The sequence below is a fragment of the Festucalex cinctus genome, chromosome 21 (assembly GCF_051991245.1).
Source record: "Festucalex cinctus isolate MCC-2025b chromosome 21, RoL_Fcin_1.0, whole genome shotgun sequence".
Lineage (NCBI taxonomy): Eukaryota > Metazoa > Chordata > Actinopteri > Syngnathiformes > Syngnathidae > Festucalex > Festucalex cinctus.
The window spans coordinates 20,217,189-20,236,895 of NC_135431.1; the positions used below are offsets into that span (position 1 = coordinate 20,217,189).

Genomic DNA, 19,707 nt, shown 5'->3' on the forward strand with positions numbered 1-19,707 from the left:
ATGGTAGTATTCGCTAGCGCTGTCTGGACATGAGGAGGCATGTGTCGCAGAAACAGTTCAATAAACAAAAAGTTCGGCTCCTCCGCGCCAAGCAGGTTCAGCATTTTTTCCATTAGTTCGGACGGCTTACTGTCCACCAGGCCCTGGATGGCGAAAAGGTGGCGAGCCCTTTCCGGCCGTGACAGCTCGAAGGTCTTAAGGAGGTACGCTTTGAGCCCCGCGTACATATCCCGTGCCGGGGGAGAGGTGATAAAACTCACAGCTCTGGCCGCCGTGGAGCTCCCGAGCGCGGCCACGACGTGGTAGTAGCGCGTGGAATCGTCCGTAATTCCCCGGATGGCAAACTGAGCTTCAGCTTGTACAAACCACGTCGCCGCGGCCGACTCCCAAAACTCGGGTAACTTGAGATCAGCGGAGTTCGCCATGTCGCTCAATTCGATCAAATTATCAGCCTCGGAAACGTCAACGAGGTGGATGTCGGGGTCACCAATGTAGCGAGTAGTGACGGGAGTCGGAGGCGGAGTGTTGAAGTCCGGAGCCAAAGACTGGCGTTTTATTGACATCAGCTTCTCAGTGTTAACAGCAACAACAACTCACTCTGCGCGAGGCTCACAGACCTACTAACATCTCGTCCTTTTATCCTTTCATCCTTTCATCCTAACAAACTCCCCCTTCGTCCCAACGTTCCGTGGGTGAATTATGTTCCAATCACTACAATACAATATTGAACTTGACAAACAAGAAAGCAATGAGAACTGCGGCTTTATGCTCTTTTTTTTTCCAATGTTTTTATTTAAGTAACCCCCTGGCGTATTAATTTTTTCTTGTATTAATGTCGTGTGCGTAAATTATTCTCAAGTTCGTTGTATAACTTGTTTAAAATTGTACAATTAAAAAAAAAAAAAAGACTGTCTTGCATCGGACCCATAGTAGTCGTCATCGTCCGATGAAACGTCATCTGTGCAAGAGTACTCCGTTGTGCACCACTTTTCTCCGGTGTTAGCATCGTTCGCCGGTAGGGCCTTAAGACGTTATTAGCATCGCTAGCCGGTGGGGCGTTAGGGTGTGGTCGAAACGGCCGCGTCACCGCTTCAACTATGACTTAACCTCGTCATCACTGTGCTCTTGAGCACTGGTCATGCTTTTGAGCTTTGAAAATAAGGATCAAGCGTGAGCCGATTGCCATCTGTAGCCTTTTTGATTCCCTTACCCAAGTTAGCCATTCTCTTCCCCCTCAACACTCTAGCTCAGCCTCTCTCCTTCTACTGTTGTCTCCTGCCCGATCTCATCCAAAAGACTCATCACAGCCATCTTGTGGCCAGGAATACTCATTATAGTAACCCGATCGGCTTGATACTTGGAGCACAGCTGCCCAAGGCTTTCCTCCACCCGTTTCCATTAAAAAACATAGTTAACGTCAAATAACGTTTTTGGCGGCACTTAGTACTCTCGGTTAAATTTCACCACACCAAAACACAGGTTTGTTCCGAATAACCAGAACGGGAGGCTTATATAGAAAGTACAGTCTTTTATTACAAAAGAAAGTGCCAGCAAAGGCAACGGGCAAAGATATAAAACAATCTAGCCGTATCAATAAAAATCACAAAAGGTAAAACTCACTGCAAACAATCACTATTTAAAAAGGTTTTCACAGCAACCACTTCACGTCACACTAGATACCAGCCACTATAATCTTGCACTTTGCCCAATAAAACCTTTACTAAATCTAGATAAAAATATCCTTGACTTAAAAAGAGAAAATAAATAAAAAGGCCCATGAAATAAATGTAATCGGGGAAAAAACAGTGACAACTCTTGTTTGTGCACTCCTACAAAGACATATTTGCCATATAGTGTAAATAAAAAAACACTTATTAATCATTAAAAAGTCATACCTTTTGGTTGGACAATACTATAGCCTACTCCTTCAAAGAATAGTACTTTGCTTCTTGATCATTACACACGTGTCTGTCGGCTAAAATAAAACCAAAATTATCAGTCCAAAATATCACTTAAAATAATAAACTTCACAATAAATTAAATAAAATATATTACCATCCTCCTGAATTCTTTTGCTTCAGTTAGCCCACTCAAGTGTTCATTGCAGTCGAGATGGCACACAAAATTGCTGAGCACTGTGCAAATTGTTTGGTGTCCTTGTCTTGTTAGTCAATGCACACCTGTCGCAATCAATGTGGGATCTCCCAAACACCACTCCCTCCTCACCTTTAATGCCCAGCCCCAGCTCCCGCAACCACTAAAATCTTCTCCCAGGTCCTAAAACCCATCAAAAATTGTAATCCCTTGAATATCCTCAGAATTATTAATAAGTATTGTTAATAGTTGTGTTGCCAGGATAAAAAGCTTGGGTGAAATTGGGCACCCCTGGCGAATACCACGCAATACTGTAAATCTCGGCGTTCCTCCACGGTTCAGAGAAACACAACTGCTTATGTCAGTGTAGAGCATTTTGACAATATTACAAAAATTAATTCCAAAACCCAAGAACTGAAGCACTTCTATCAGAAATGAATGTTCAATGGTATCAAAAGCCTTTAAAAAATCTGGAAACAGCACATAACCATCACTTTGAATATATTCACTGTAGTCTAACAAATAAATAACAAGCCTGGTGTGATTATGTATGCTCCTACCCTTAACGAAGGCTGATTGACACTCATCAATCATATTTGCTAGCTCCATATCTAATCTACTCGAATAAACATGTGCCAACAATTTGTAGTCATTACATAACAAAGTTGTCGGTCTCCAATTCTGTAGTATAAATCTGTCCTTATTGGGTTTCGGGATTAATGTTATAATTCCCTGTTTCATAGTAGTAGACAGGTGTCCTGTTGCAATGCATTCCACAAGAGCGTTATAAAGCATTTCTCTGATATCACTTCAAAAGAAAAGATAGAACTCCACAGTTATCCCATCTATCCCTGGAGATTTTCCTTTTGACATTCGTTTCATTGCTGAGTCCAATTCTTCAATTTTAAGGTCAGCCTCCATATGTTGTTTAAAATTATCATTCATTTCTTTCCTACTTTGCTGAAGTAATTAAAAAAACACCTGACAATTCTCCCTTGAAAACTTGGATGCATACAAATTACTGTAAAAGGTTCTTATTTCCTCATTAACTTGCTGCTGGTCATCCAGAATGGAATTATCAACTAACAATTTAGTAATTTTCTTCTTGATTTGTCTTTGTTTTTCCAGATTGAAAAAATATGATGTATTTTTTTCACCTTCCTCCAACCAACGGGCTCTTGAGCGAATAAATGCACCTTTGGCTTTTTCGAAATACAAATCATCCAACTTATTTTGCAAATTGTATAGTTCAGATTGTTCCTCAATTGTTAAATCCGTTTTTTGACTTAAGGTATTTATATTTTTAATAATGTCTCTCTGTTTCCGTTTCTTCTCCCTAGAAATGTTTTTGCTTATATTAATGGCATTGTCACGTGTTTTGAATTTAAACCACTCCCACTATATCAAAGGTGACATTTCCAACTCTTTAACTTCCTTCACTAAATTCTTGGTTATATCACAAAACTCTTCATTTTCCAAAAGATTGTTATTAAACTTCCAAATAGGGTTAGAAATATGCTGTAATTCACCTCGTCGTAATGATAATAATATTGAACAATGATCAGTCAAGGGAGATGCTGACATTTCACATTTATGGACATTATGAATTAAATTTGACGAGATCAACCAATAATCTAGCCGTGAACACTGTCCATTATTGGCAGCGTTAAACCACGTATATTTCTTTGTAAGAATATTTTTATTCTCCAATAATCAATTAAGCTTCCCTTGGATACAAAATCAACAAAAACGTCGTCATAGTTGTGACATTGGCCTCTTGGAGGAAGCCTATCAAACCAAAGATCTGGGACAAAATTAAAATCCCCACCCACAATAACTTTATCAGTATTATAAGTGACTTTCCAACTTTCCAACATTCCACTTAAATGAAGATAGTATTGTTTGTTTTGAGCCCTTCTGTTGTAGCCATACACACAAACCAAAATAAAATTAACCCCATCAATTTCAATCACCACCATTAACCAATGACCATTAGGATCTTTTGCCTGGTTGATTACAGTCTGTCACGCCGCCATAGGCGGGCCAGGGTTTACTTTTATTTTATCATGTCACTTACTGTTTTATTTTCAAGTCACTAACCCTCCTCTCACCTCAGGTCACTTACCCTTCCTTCTGCTCAGCTCATCACCAGTCCATGCCCATGATTGCTTCCACCTGCTGCCAATCACTCAGTCAATAAAAGCCATCATCCAATACCTGAAGTTTGCCGAAGTGTCACAATCCGTGCATGGAAGCGTTCTCACAGCCCTTGTTCCACAGTCCTTGTTTTTGCCTTGCCTTGCGCCTTGAGTTTGCCCCTTTTTTCCTTTTGCCATGCGATCACCACAGATTTGCCAGCCCTCATCGACTCCGGGGCAGATGAAAGCCTCATGGATTGGGGACTAGTGGAAAAGCTGCAGGCTGGCACTGAGCCACTCACCACCAATATGAGAGCCAGGGCACTAAATGGCAAGGACTTATTTGTTATCACCCACATTACAGAGCCCCTCGAGGTTCATATTGGACAACACAAGGAACACATTCGCTTCCATGTCTTTCGATCTCCGTCACACACTCTGGTCTTGGGACATCCCTGTTTGCGCTTGCACAACCCATGCATTGACTGGCGATCCGGGCAAATCTTGGAGTGGGGAAAAGACTGTGAGAACCATGGGCTGGAGCGACCAGCGGCAGATGCACCCTCAGCTGCCGTCCACCAGGTGACCCTCGCGACCGACATTGACTACCCGGACCTGAACACAGTTCCCTCTTGTTATCATCATCTCCGAGAAGTGTTCAGCAAATCCAAGGCCATGGCACTCCCTCCACATCGACCCTACGATTGTTCCATTGAACTGATTCCAGGGTCTACCATCTCCAAAGGTAGACTGTATTCTGTTTCGGGGCCTGAACGCAAAAGCACTCAATGACTATATTGACACATCCTTGAAAGCCGGACTTATCCGTCCATCTTCATCACCAGCAGGAGCTGGTTTCTTTTTTGTGGGCAAAAAGGATGGCTCCTTGCGACCATGTATTGACTACAGCCCTCTGAATGACATAACTATCAAGAATCGATATCCTCTGCCCTTGATGTCATCCGTATTCGACCAGTTGCAACAGGCTAAGGTGTTCACCAAACTGGACCTCCGGAATGCATATTATCTGGTCAGGATTCGGAAAGGAGACGAGTGGAAGACCGGCTTCAATACTCCCCGCGGCCACTACGAATACCTGGTCATGCCATTTGGACTCACCAACGCACCTGCCGTGTTTCAAGCCATGATAAATGATGTGCTCAAAGAATTCAGACTACTTTGGATACGTTTATCTTGACGACATCCTGATCTACTCACCAGACCTGACAACCCATAAGCAACATGTGACCAAAGTCCTGCAACGTCTTCTTGAGCACCAGCTATACGTAAAAGCAGAGAAAAGCCTTTTTCATGTGGACACTATTTCATTCCTGGGCTTTGTCGTATCACCTGGGAGGGTCGAGATGGAGTCGGGAAAGGTCAGTGCGGTACGAGATTGGCCCACGTCGGAGTCAAGAAAAAAGGTTCAACAATTCCTGGGCTTCGCCAATTTCTACCACCGCTTCATCCGGAACTTTAGCACCATCGCTGCCCCACTACATGCCTTGATCTCTCCACAGATACCGCTGGACCACCTGCTGCCAATCACTCAGTCAATAAAAGCCATCATCCACCACCTGCAGTTTGCCGAAGTGTCACAATCCGTGCATGGAAGCGTTCTCACAGCCCTTGTTCTACAGTCCTTGTTTTTGCCTTGCCTTGCCTTGCGCCTTGAGTTTGCCCCTTTTTTTTCCCTCCCTAGCGGAGCGCCTTTTGTTGTCCCTTTTTTGAGTGCCCCTTTTCTCCTCTCCAGTTTGGAGCTCCTTTTGTTCAGCGTTTTGTCCCTCTGTAAGAGGTGTTTTCTGTTTCGTGTGAATAAACTGCAGCCTGTTGAGGCCAACTGTTCACCTGCGCTGAGTCCTCCATTCTAACGTCGTGTCACAGTCCCAGAAAATCTGTTGAAAAGGATCATTACTCCTGCTGAGTGTGATGTTCTGTGACTGAAGAACATATTGTCCCCCCCATTGTTGCTTCCAGAATCCAATGTCAGTGTCCACAGAATGAGTTTCTTGTAAAAAAAAAAAAGAAATTGCTCTTTTGCTCCTTACAGAAAAGAAAAAATGCCTTCCGTTTCACATTATCTTTTAATCCCCTGGTATTTAATGAAATAAAAGATAACATTTGCCGAATTCTAAATACACCCAAAAAAGGTGATGTGCAGGAATGAGTGTAACAACTGTCCTTAACATCTTCCAACCTCTTTATCCCTTCTCATTTTTTTCCCCCATTTCTTCTTCTTTCCCCCTTCTGCAACAACCCTTAACCAACCCAAAATTGACAAAACATAAAACAAAATAATACCTATACTGGAACAATGAAAGCCTTGAATAGTTGCTCAATCAGGATCCACACGCTGATTATGGATCAGAGCATAACCTTCTTTCAAGAAAGCTCTTTTCCCCTGCTTCCTGGCTTATTGCACCCGTGGCCACAGCTTGTTCCTCGCCTCCCGATCCTCCTTGGAAAAATCCTCTTTGAAGCGAATGTGCATTTTCTTGCACACTCGTGCCTCCCTCGACGTTCTCCACACATCATCACGAATGGTGCGCATCCCAAATTGTATGATGACTGCTCTCGGTGTGTTATTCGGGTGTTCCGTTTTCGCAGACGGTGGACGATGTCCACCGTATCACGCAGCCGTTCCACAGATATAGGTAAGACTCGAGTGAGTATTCCGATGACAACTTTCGAATATTTTCTCCATCTTTTTCAGGCCATCCAGCCAGCCTCAAGTTCCATCTCCTCTTGTACCGAGCATGCTCCTCACATGCACTTTTCATCTCCCTGTTTTGTGCCTGAAGCTCCTCAACTTTCTTCTGTAGAATAGATATTTCTTTCTTGTTTTCTCTTACAGTCTTTGTATTTGCTTCAATACGTTTATCCAGACTTTTCAAAAATTCAGTCTGCCCGTCCACTTTCACCGTCAACTCGTAAATAGCATTGAGAATGACAGCACTCATACTCTCCACTTCTTCATCATCATCATTCCCCTTCGTTTTAATGCCATCCTGTTTCCTCTTCGCTTTCTTGGGGTTCGGACTTTTAGGAGTATGATTGAGATTTATTTTGCTCTTTCGAAGTGTTACCATCTACCTCAATGTCTTCAATGTTGCCGTCACTGCCTTCGCCGCCGCACTCCTCACGAACAGCATTGTAATTGTGGTCGGACATTTTTGCACAAACTAGGTCTTTCAGTCCTATCCAAAAAGTTCCCAAAACTGTAGATATTGTAACTCCAACAATGTTAGAAGGTGTCCAAAATAAAAATCTTGGGTTGTCGCAGAAGAAAATGTCAATTCAAGGACTAAACAAAAACGTTTTAGCAGAGCCTGCAAAAAAGATTCCACTCACTCCGCCATCTTACCCGGGATTTTACACCGGATGCGGTTGCGGTGCGGCTGCGGTGCGTTCCGGCGGATTGGCCAAAAAAATGTACGCGTCCGGAGCACGCAGTCAAGACGCACCGCACCGCACACGCAACCGGTGTAAACCCGGGGTTAGATCCTCTCTTTCCTGCAGCTTAGACCCTGTCAAGTGACCCGGTATGATCGGTGACGCGCATGCGTAGAAGATCCCGCCATCTTAGATCACCAACTACGGAAAACACACTACAACAAATACCTTTATATGCGTACGCGATAGTACGCGTTCGTAACAACACGATACAATATGACAAAAAACAAAACAAAAACCCATAGATTATTGATGCATTTTAACTTATTGATGCATTTTAAAGTAACTAAGTAAATTTTAATCCTGAAGATGAACATTTTACTTTTGACCTCATAACATTATAGTGAACCTGCATTGTTGCGCATTACAGTAAGTCTACGGTGTGTGTGATTTAATTGACCCACCTGCCTCACCCACCCTCAAATCCTATATTGGCCACACATTGTTCTAAAGACGATAAAAATACTGCAGACTAAACCTAAATTATAACAATGAAAACTCACTAGTAATGTAATGGGGTCAAAAGTGAAACGTTCGTCTTTAAAACCTGTAGAATTAAAATAGTTTCTTTATAATGTATCAACAATCTACGATTTTTTTTCAATGTTGTATCATGTTTTTATGACCGCGCACTATCGCGCAGGCATATAAAGGTATTTTGTTCTAGTGAGGTTGCCGTAGTTGGCGATCCAAGATGGCGCGATCTTCTGCGCTTGCACGTCACCGATAGTCTTGACAGTTGACAGACCCTTCTCCCTATTCAGTGGTCCAATCGCTCTTTCGTCCGTATCCTAGAAAAGGGCGAACTTGAAATGAAGAGCGCCGTTTTAACTACGTAAGTAAGAAGAGGCGGCTAAGATCCACCGCAGTTACGAAATAGCGTGATCCCTCAGTAGTGCACTATCGGACACAACTTTTCTCTCACGAGCGCGATGGCAACGTCAAGAATACCGGCTTCTGCACTTTCTTTGAAACAGGTAAATACACGCTTAATCAATACTAAATGTGATTCACAGCACACTCAGCGAGAATTTATAGCAAATCTAATCGCTTTAATCGTGGCCATTTTAGATTACGAAATCAAAACTGCAGTAATAAAACATTCATGGAAGGTGGAATATAATATAACGCGATGTTTTGGACTGAGGTAAAGCTAGCCACCTTTTCTTTTTACGCGGTCAAGTCAGCCGCACTTCATTTTTTCTGTTCACCCTTTTCTAGGATTTATGGTAATGTGCTCGAGACGCTGGCAGGGAGAACGACATCCGCTGTTACGGAGAACAACATTCGGTTTTCAAAATAAAAGATCAGTTTTCAAAAATAAAATTGAATTCAAACGCAGTTTAAAGTACGTTGTTTTTATTACTATTATTACAGTTTAAAAGATGTTTCACGATAACATTACCAATTCAAACATCATTTAAACTTAACTGGAAATGTAGTCTTGTAGGGTGATATTGAGCAATAACATTGATATGGACAATATTAAGTTACCGGTAATTTAAAATGAAGGAAAGGTTGAAATTGAGAAAAAAATAGGTGTGTGTCATTGAGCAGACATGCCACTTTGAAGCAGTACTAATTTGGGGTCAATAGGTCACATGATCTAGAAACTATTAAGCAAAAAATGCTAATATTTATAGAAAAAAAAATGAGTGGAGGTCTAAAATGTAAAGATAAAAGGTGTGCATCAACTGTCAGACATGCCACTATGATGCAGCATTGGTTTGGTTTCAATAGGTCACATGCCCTGGAAGCTATTGGGCTAAGAAACTAAAATTTACAGATATACAGGAAAAAAAAAAAGTTAAAAATTAGTGGAGGAATTAATTGAAAAAATAAAAGGTGTACATTAACTGTCAGACATGCCACTATGATGCAGCATTGGTTTGGGGTCAATAGGTCAGATGGCCTGGAAGCTATTGAGGCCAGAAGATAAAATTACAGATAATGAGAAAAAAATAATTGTTAAAAATTAGTGGAGGTCTAAAATGAAAAAATAAAAGGTGTGCATCATCTATCAGACATTCTGTGATTGTATTGTATTGGTATTAATGTTTTATGTTATGTTTGTTTTTTGTTTTTTTTTCTGTAAAGCTCTTTGTGACAGCTCAGGCTGTTTGAAAGCGCTATATAAATAAACTTGAGTTGAGTTGAGTTGAGTTATCGCACCATCTTAAACAGTGAATCCCAGACTTCCCTCTCCCCAGCCACTTCATCTCGCTTCTCAGGCGGAATCCCAAGGTGTTTCCAGGCCAGCCGAGAAACATAGTGTCTTCATTGTGTCCTGGGTCATCCTCAAGGCCTCCCGCTGTTGGGACATGCCCGGAACGTCTGTCCAGGGAGGCGGCCAGGAGGCATCTGTTTCAGATGCCTCCTGGCCGCCTCAGCTGGCTCCTCTCAATGCGGAGGAGCAGCGGCTCGACTCTGAGTCCCTCCCGGATAGCCAAGCTCTTGAGGGAGAACTCGGGACACGCCACTCATTTCGGACGCTCCAAAATCTGTTAAAAAAAAAAAAAGAAAAAAAAAGAAACTACAAAGCACAGGTTTGTTGGTGAACAATGATCAAATAATTCTTTATTTACATCGAGCACACGCCCACAGTTTTGCTTCCCTTGCTCTTTTTAATTGATTGGGATTTAAGCTCATACATTCAGTGGCATGTCTGACAGTTGATGCACACCTTTTATTTTTTCATTTTAGACCCCCACTAATTTTTAACAATTTTTTTCCCTGTATATCTGTAAATTTTAGTTTCTTAGCTCAATAGCTTCCAGGCCATGTGACCGATTTACCCCAAATTAATACTGGCTCATAGTGGCATGTCAGCTCAATGACTTTTTTTTTTTTTTTCAACCTTTCCTTCATTTTAAATTAACTTAATATTGTACATATCAATGTCATTGCTCAATATCACCACAAAGAGTGCATTCCCAGTGAAATGTGAATTGGTAATGTGTTATAGTGAAACATTTTTAAACTGTTAAATGTTATTGCTCAATATCACCCTACAAGACTACATTTCCAGTGAAGTTTAAAAGATGTTTGAATTGGTACTGTTATCGTGAAACATCTTTTAAACTGTAATAATAGTAATAAAAACAAACGTACTTTAAACTGCGTTTGGATTTAATTTTATTTTTTAAATCTGATCTTTTATTTTGAAAACAGGATGTGTTCTCCATGCCAGTGTCTCTTGAGCACACTACCGTAAATCCTACAAAAGGGCGAACAGAAAAAATGAAGTGCGGCTGGCTTGACCGCGTAAAAAGACCTAGCTTTACCTCAGTTGGTTTGGGCCGAGTACAGCCATGGACTGGCGCTACTTGATTTAATGGATAGCCAAGTAAGGCAATATAGGGAGCAAAAAATGGTCTGAATGTCCACATGTACTCACTTAAGTTGCGTTATGGGTCTTTGACATTAACATTGCACCTTTTAGGCAGATGTAGGCATAGCCTACACATGTTGAAGGGAAGGCTCTGCTGTTGTGGAGACTGATTCTGTCATCTTTCATCTAAAACTGCTTCAAACATCAAAGTGTATGTAGGAATGGAAGCATGTTGATTTGTTGTGATTGTATTGTATTGGTGTCAATGTTTTATGTTATTAGGGTCCGAGCAGCGATCGCTGCGAGGTCCCTATTGTTCCTGAAGGAATTCTTATTATTCTTTTTCTTTGTTATTCTTCTTCTCCGCAAACAATTGCATTTTTGAGACACTAAAGCGAAAAATTTGACATTTTAAAGTCGCCATACATAATAACAGAAAAATGGGTCTTTAGCGCCCCCTACATAGGTTTAATGGATCCCTGTCCCTACGAAAATTGTGTGGCACCTGTAGCACATCCAGATGAACAAAAAAAAATCTTTGGTAGATGTACCCTAAAATAGACAGGAAGTGAGGTATGAGTATTTGAATGTCCAATTTTGGCCCATTTTTGCACATGTACAGGGGTCATACTTTTGCCCGCTTCTCCTACACGGTTAACCCAATTGACTTCAAACTTGGGCTGTACCATCTCAACACCTGGGATAACATCTTGGTAAAAGAAACCTAAAGTTTTTGACATACTATATGACTGGAGCAGAGCATCAAATTTAGTCTCAAAACTCTTATTAAACGTAGCATTGCCGGTTGTACGTTTAACCTAGAGCTATGGAAATTTGTACACACATATGTAACAGCCTACGACCTACAAAAAAAGTCTGTTGATGCCATCTGCTAAACCTAACAGGAAATATACCCCACAGGTGCGGCATCAAATTTTGCATTTCAAAATTCTTACTTAATGAAAGATTCCTGGTTTTATTTTTTACCTAGAGCAGGGCTGTCCAAACTTTTTCATTTGAGGGCCACATAGAGAAAATCAGAAGGACGCAAAGGCCACATAATGTTATGAGGAAAAATTGTGTTTAGTCCTAAAAATTGTACAAATAATTTATTTGTGCTTTTGCATATTTGGGAAAAACGCTACAGTATATAAACAAATTTATTTGTAATATGGCAGTAGGGTTATTATTATAGTTATATATATATATATATATATATATATATATATATATATATAGTTAGATTTTTCATTTTAGGTTTTATTTTGTTTTGAGTTTTTTTAATTAGTTTTAATTATTTTTCAGGGTGGTTCTGTTTTTTTTTTTTAGTTAGTTTTAGTTCTTTAATAAATGCTTAGTTTAGTTTTAGTTTTATTTGTATTTTTTTTGAATGTGTAGTATTGTGCACAATATTTAAAAAACACCATGGGTCTTTATTCCGATTTATATCAAAATAAATCTACTAAAAATCACATTTAAAATCATCCGCAAAGGCTCATGCATTATATTAATTACCAGAGACTAAAACGAAGGACATGTTTGCTATAATTATAGTTAGTTTTATTTTAGTGAGTTTTGTAAACATAAAATGTAGTTTCAGTTAGTTTTCTTTTTTTAAAAAGCATCTTCGTTTTTATTTTATTTCGTTAACGGAATTGTTTTTTGAATTTTAGTTTTTTTCGTTAGTTTTAGTTAACTAAAATAACCTTTAATAGCACCTGTGTTTTTCGACACCTTCCCTTCTTACTTTGACCATCTCCAAACATTTTTGTTTTTATTTTATTTTATTTGAACTGAGTCAAATGCCATTTTTAGCATATGTCGCGGGCCACTAAAATATGGACGGCGGACCGCAAATGGCCCCCGGGCCGTAGTTTGGACACCCCTGACCGGGCGTGACCAAAATTGGAAGACATATGTAACAGCCCTCAAGGTACGAAAAACTATTTTTGATCCTTATGCTAAACCTAACAGGAAGTCCGCCATTTTTTATTTACTTTGGAATGTGTTGCAATTTTTTGGCCGTTTCCTAAGGGTCTCCTCCTACAGAATTTATCCGATCATCTTCAAACTTGGTGTGATTCTTCTTAAGATGTTGAAGATGAAAAGTTGTTGAAAGCTTTTTATTTCGTCGCACGCTGTTGCCGTGGCATGCACTGTTTGCAAAGGGAAGAAAAATCCTTCTTAATGAAGCATTCCCAGTTGTACGAAGCACCGAGAGCTACGAAAATTTGGAGGCATATGAAACAGCCCACGATGTACAAAAAAAGTCTTTGGGTGCCATGTGCTAAACCCAACAGGAAGTCCCCCAGGGGCCGGAAGTCCCCCAGGGGCCGGGCATCACATTTTGAGTTGAAAAATTCCTCGTTAATGAAGTATTCCTGGTTGTACGGTTCACCTCGTGGCTAGCGCTATGATAATTTGGAGGCATACAATAACCGCCCATGATGTACAAAACAGTCTCTTGGAGCCCTGTGCTAAAACAAACAGGTAATCCACCATTTTGAATTACGGGATTTGTAGCTGTTTTTTGTGGCCTTTTATAGGGGTCACATTTTAACGAACTCCTACATAATTTATCCGACTGTCTTCAAACTTGGTTTCATCTAAAGATGTTTAAGATGCAAAGTTATCAAAAGTTTTTTATTTTGTCACACGCCGTTGCCATAGCGATGCATTGTTTGCCAAGATAAATGATGCTTAGTCTGAACGTGTGAACACTCACTCACATTTGCACACACATCAGACCTGTCATGAACATGAATATTTTAGATTTCTTTTTCAATTTGCAATAAATGACGCAATAGTGCCCTCTAGACATTTTATGAACCTTTTCTGATTGTATAATTAAGCTAGATTTGTGAAAATTGGGATAGATACTTATCAGCCGAAGACCTACAAAAAATTATTATGAAAATATTATGTAGCTATATGCTGCCTATAACCTAACAGGAAGTCCGCCATTTTGATTTTATTTTGGGACTTCTGCATCATTTTTGGCCTTTTTCATGAAACTTTGCATTCACAAGGCATGGAAAAAACATTTACATTTTAGACGGTCCTTGTCCTATGTAACAGTACCCCAACGTGCCAGCAACTCGACGTGCAAGTACCCTAACGTGGTGCTCCAGAGCGCCCTCTATTCATTTTTATGGAGCATTTCTGAATGGATGATTTAGCTAGTTTTGTGAAAATTGGGAGGCATACCTATCAGCAGTGGCGGAGCCAGACTTTTATAAATAGGGGGGCCAGGGGGGGGGGGCAAGGATACTTCATCCAAAGATGATGCCAAATTTGTTTTCATGAAAATTAATTTCAATCGGAGTCTCTATCGATGTTCAAATATATTTAAGTACATATTAAGCACAGGGGAGATTTTTGCACATAATGTGCCGTTTATTAAGAATGTATGTAAATTGTACAAAAATAATAATTCAGCACTGTTTAGCTTGAATGAACTTGCACGCACACGCAGATACTGTATTCATGCAATTACAGTACTTTTATCAACATAACATTATAATATGAACATAATGCAAATTTTTATTACAGTATGACTAAAGATCCTGTCTAAGTGCCAAACTCTCCTTGTCGTTTCATTTTCCACACACCCTATGAAAAATAAATGTATTACTCCAACTACTACTTCATTTACAACCACATAATTTATTAATGTGATTAATTAATAATTATGTTAATAAATCCTCCAGTTCTACCTGTAAATGCAAACGTCAGTTAGTGTCTGTTTGAACTTTCAACCATTGGAGGGTGCTATTGTATTGCATAACAACAACAACATACTTATTTTTAGCTTGCACAAAACTACGTTGCTTATTGATGTCCGTCCAAAACAATCTATCTGAACTAGAGGTGTCAGTGGATTCAAATTTGTAATCATAATTAATCGCATTACTTCAATAATTAACTGACTATTAATCACACATTAATTGCACATTTTATATCTCAATTCATACCTACATTTACAATAAAATGTACAATTTCAATATGTTTTTTTTTTTTTTTTTTTTAGTCATTGATAGAGTAATTTCATAACAATTCAAGAAAAAAAGTTAAAAAAAATAAAAATAAAATATGTGCTGTACTGTAAAACCAAACCAAAGCGTGACTGATTTGTTTTGGTCATTTTTCTATCACTACAACGTGGTATAATTGCATTTGTAAGACAATAGTGAAAGCTCAATGCATTTCTCTTTTCATATTAGGAGCTGCCTAATTTTTAACATGAAGTAACTTGTGAAATTATGCACATTTTTAAAACTGTAAAATACAACAGTCCCCACAAATATATGCATTCGCGCTTGGCTTTTATTTTGTTAAGTGAAATAGGATGTGCATTGTAAAATGACGAATTTTTACTGCATAGGAACCAGAAACGACCGATGTGTTCTTTTCATATTAATAGCTCTGTAATTTTAAACAATAAGTAACTTGCGAGTTTCTGCACATTTTAAAATTGTAAAATACAACTTGACGCCAATCCCCACACATTAGGCAGTATCATTTAATTTATTACTGCTAAATTGTGTTATAGTGACTCCTTTTTATGACGTCGGACGCTTTTATTTTGTTAAGTTCTCGGATGCGAGACGCAGCTGAGGCCGCTCTACTGTTACAGCGAACACATCGGTAGTTTCACTTTCACCTTGATGAGATATTTTGTGGAGATGCTGAATAAAATACGCCTCACATTTAAAGATAAATAGAATTGGGCTCACTCCAACTGTCAAGACGGCGTCCATTCGGCTCTTTACTCTCACAGGGGTTTCAGAGTGCCCATGGACGCCTCTTGGTGCTCGGTGCGAACGCAACGGCTAAACGAGTGCGTTCTTTCAAAGCAAGGCACGGGTGGTAGTGGTGAGACACAGTCCAAATGGCTCCTCCACCTATATTCTGCCCCTTAAACACTGTATTTTAGCTCCAGTGCATTTCTATTGGGTAGTTTTGACGTGGACGTTTCTACTGCGTGGTGACTAGAATTCCCTGAGTAGAGGCTTTCCAAATAAGGAGCGGTCGTTAATCGAGCGTGAAAAAAAACAGTGCCGTTAAAGGCACTTTAAGTAAACGAGATAATAAAGCGACAATTTTGACACCCATAATCTGAACATAAAAGTTATTTTAAACAGTCACTCACGTCTCACAGGCAAACAAACATGATATAGCCAAACGCCAACATGCATACTTGATGTGCCGGTGTTCTGTCGGATCAGCATACCGGTACTCAGGAGACTGCTCCTTAAAACACATGATTCTCCTTCTCCAGACTCCTAGTGAGGTGGATTATAATGCTTTGTCGTAAGTAGCGCCAGCCACTGTTCAGGAGGGGCATAACAATTAGTAGGCGTCTGCTTGAAAAAAATGCTGGCAGGCTGCATCGGCCAGGCGTGCGACGTCACTGCGCCGGTGCCGTGATATGTCAATCATTTGGCGTCTGCTGGGTCCAATCACATTTCAGCAGGGGCACGTGCCACTCCGGCCCCCCCTCTGGCTCCGCCATTGCCTATCAGCCTACAAAAAGTCTGTAGCCGTATGCTAAACCTAACAGGAAGTCCGCCATTTTGATTTTATTTTGGGAATTGCACACCATTTTTGCCTTTTGATGAAACTTTGCACACACAAGGCTTGGCAAAAACATTTTAGAAGGTCCTTGTGCTGTTTAACAGTTCCCCAATGTGTCAATACCTTGACGTGCACGTACCCCAACGTGGCACAGGTTGCGAGGGCCCTTTATAGCTGCTCGCAGCTCTAGTGTTATGTTTGTTTTTTGTGTTTCTGTAAAGCGTTTTGTGACAGCTCAGGCTTTTTGAAAGCGCTATATAAATAAACTTGAGTTGAGTTGTAATGTAGAATTAAAGCCATAGGGGGTGACATGGCTTTTAAAAAAGGTTTTCTGTAATGCTCAGAATGAATGTACTGCATATCCAAGTTTGTCTTCTTCTGTTATTGCACGAAGGGGATTTTAGCCATGCTGTCGTTTGTTTTGTCAAACATTAGAGTAGGGCTGGGGAAAAAAGTCGACGCTCCGCCCGGAACCATGTTTGCGCCGTCGCCATCCATGTTTCACACGGACCTTGTGTTGCGAACTTCAGTGAGAAGAAGGCGGACAGAGTTTTATTTATTTTTTTATTTATTTTTGTATTTATTTTTTAAATGACTCCTGTATGTTTGGTCTGATTGGTTGTTTGAATTTGGAGGTGTGTAGCACAGCCGCCATTAGCCTAACTGCGCATACAGTTCTTTTACTGCAAGTGTATATGTACACTCGTACAGTATTTACAATATTTATTAGTTAAGATCATGTCCTCATTGGTTGCACTATTTTAAAATGGAGGCAAAGCGAATGGATAAGAGGACAGAGGTACAGGCTCATTTGGGAGAGGAAGAGAGCACGACTTTGAATCGGAGTCACCAAGCCACCATGCACGTTATTACTGCCAAGCTTGGTTGGTGAGGTGAACAGCTAAAATGCTCACACGACCCTCAAAAAGTCTGTAAAGGCTGCAAAGATACACCAGGACTTTTAAACGCTCATGGATCAGTACAGCGGCATGACTGCCGAGTGAATGGGACGGCCAAATCGACACTGCGGTCAGGCCAGCCGCCACTCGAAAAGACAAAGTCAAGCCAGCCGCTTAGCAAATATGTATCAGAGACAGCAAGGGTAAGCACTGTTATTTCAAAACGTGTTTTATTAAATAAAAAATCTGAACCAATTAAGATTATTTAATTATTATTATGTATTTATTTATTTATTTTTTTGTTTGGATGTGTGTGCAACAAAACATCATGATGTGACGCTCAGGCAAAAGAGTCCGCACATTTGATAGTGTAGTGTCCCTTAGAACTGGTCTGGTCCTGGGATAACAAACCATGAATTTTTAATGATTTTTTGAAATCAGCAATAATAGTCGAGATTTAAATTTTCAAATGAGTTTTATTTTGAAATGCAACATCAGATTTTGTTTAAAGTACTTTGGTTGGATACCTGGGGTGGTGTAGTGTCCCTTAGAACTGGTCTGGTCCTGGGATAACAAACCATGAATTTTTAATGATTTTTTGAAATCAGGGATTATAGTCGAGATGTAACTTTTTAAACGAGTTTTATTTTGAAATGCAACATCAGATTTTGTTTAAAGTCCTTTGGTTGGATACCTGGGGTGGTGTAGTGTCCCTTAAAACTGGTCTGGTCCTGGGATAACAAACCATGAATTTTTAATGATTTTTTGAAATCAGCAATAATAGTCGAGATTTAAATTTTCAAATGAGTTTTATTTTGAAATGCAACATCAGATTTTGTTTTAAGTCCTTTGGTTGGATACCTGGGGTGGTGTAGTGTCCCTTAGAACTGGTCTGGTCCTGGGATAACAAACCATGAATTTTTAATGATTTTTTTAAATCAGGGATTATAGTCGAGATTTAAATTTTCAAATGAGTTTTATTTTGAAATGCAACATCAGATTTTGTTTAAAGTACTTTGGTTGGATACCTGGGGTGGTGTAGTGTCCTTCAGAACTGGTCTGGTCCTGGGATAACAAACCAGGAATTTTTTATGATTTTTTGAAATCAGGGATTATAGTCGAGATTTCAATTTTCAAAACAGTTTTATTTTGAAATGCAACATCAGATTTTGTTCAAAGTAGTTTGGCTGGATACCTGGGGTGCTGTAGTGTCCCTCAGAACTGGTCTGGTTCTGGAATAACAAACCGTTATTTTTTTATGATTCTTTATTTTAAACCCTAAACCAAGTGTTGAACAGCTTTTATTTTGGCCAACGCAGGGGCACGTCGGCATGTTACCGTAATGCACAGTATTAACAATCGTTGGGGCGGCTGGCTTGACTTCGTCTTTTCGAGTGGCGGCTGGCTTGACCTCAGTAAATCACTGCCACGGTTCATGGATACTGGAGCAATAACATGGATTCAGCGCGTTACGAATAGACAAAGGTAAACACGACAATAATGTTACAGAAATGCTTGTAATATTGTCATTTAGTTCGGTCCCTCGTGTAGCGCTTGGCAGCTGCTTAATTGTGTGACTGTCACTTTCTATTAGTCAGCAGTTATTTATTTTGCTGCGACCGGCAGATCTCCTGCGAGCGTTATTTTGCCGTGAACACTCGGAACGAAAATTCTTGGCCTGCCGTGAATACCACGATTGCTTATAGACATTCACAAGCGTATATGAATAACACAAATGTGCACGACCAGTTCGCTGCGGCGTCGTGGTGGCCGTTTTGTCGAGTCAAACACATTTCACTGCTCGTTAGCTTAGCGTTTCACGGCAACGTAGGCAAAGTTTTTCCATTTTTCCACTCACCGGTCCGTGACAGAATAACCCCCCTCACAAACACTGCTTGAATCGCAAAGCCACGTCATCTTGGTCGCGAAAGAAGAGCTTGTTCCCCTCGGCGTTAAAAATAAATAAATAAATAAATAAATAAATACATACCCTCGGCGTGGCAAAAAAAATAAAAAATCCCATCGGCGTGACAAAATAACACTCAGTGATCAGTTGCTGGTCACGGCATACAACTAACAAACAAACAACCACCATCGCCTGTGTTTTAATGACCATACAACACTGAAATGAAGGGAAGGGTATGAAGAAGTTGTGTGTATGTGCGTGCGTGGCTGCGTGCGGGCGCGCCGCAGTCAGACTAAATTAAAGACTATT

The 19,707-nt window shown here is 40.1% G+C and overlaps 1 protein-coding gene and 1 long non-coding RNA gene across 3 annotated transcripts in view; one reads left to right on the top strand and one right to left on the bottom strand.

Moving 5' to 3' along the window:
• Window positions 1-19,611, bottom strand: part of LOC144010481 (uncharacterized) — a 26,302-nt gene extending 6,691 nt beyond the window's left edge. Inside the window, exon 1 of the long non-coding RNA XR_013281232.1 lies at window positions 19,483-19,611. This is a non-coding gene — a long non-coding RNA (uncharacterized LOC144010481). The remainder of the gene's footprint in view (window positions 1-19,482) is intronic.
• The window catches only part of lyrm2 (LYR motif containing 2), a 360,856-nt gene continuing 349,510 nt past the window's right edge, over window positions 8,362-19,707 (top strand). For both annotated transcript variants that reach the window (XM_077510816.1, XM_077510815.1), the window contains exon 1: window positions 8,362-8,662. In XM_077510816.1, coding sequence (XP_077366942.1) covers window positions 8,618-8,662 — 45 coding nt within the window. In that variant the 5' untranslated portion in view covers window positions 8,362-8,617. The remainder of the gene's footprint in view (window positions 8,663-19,707) is intronic.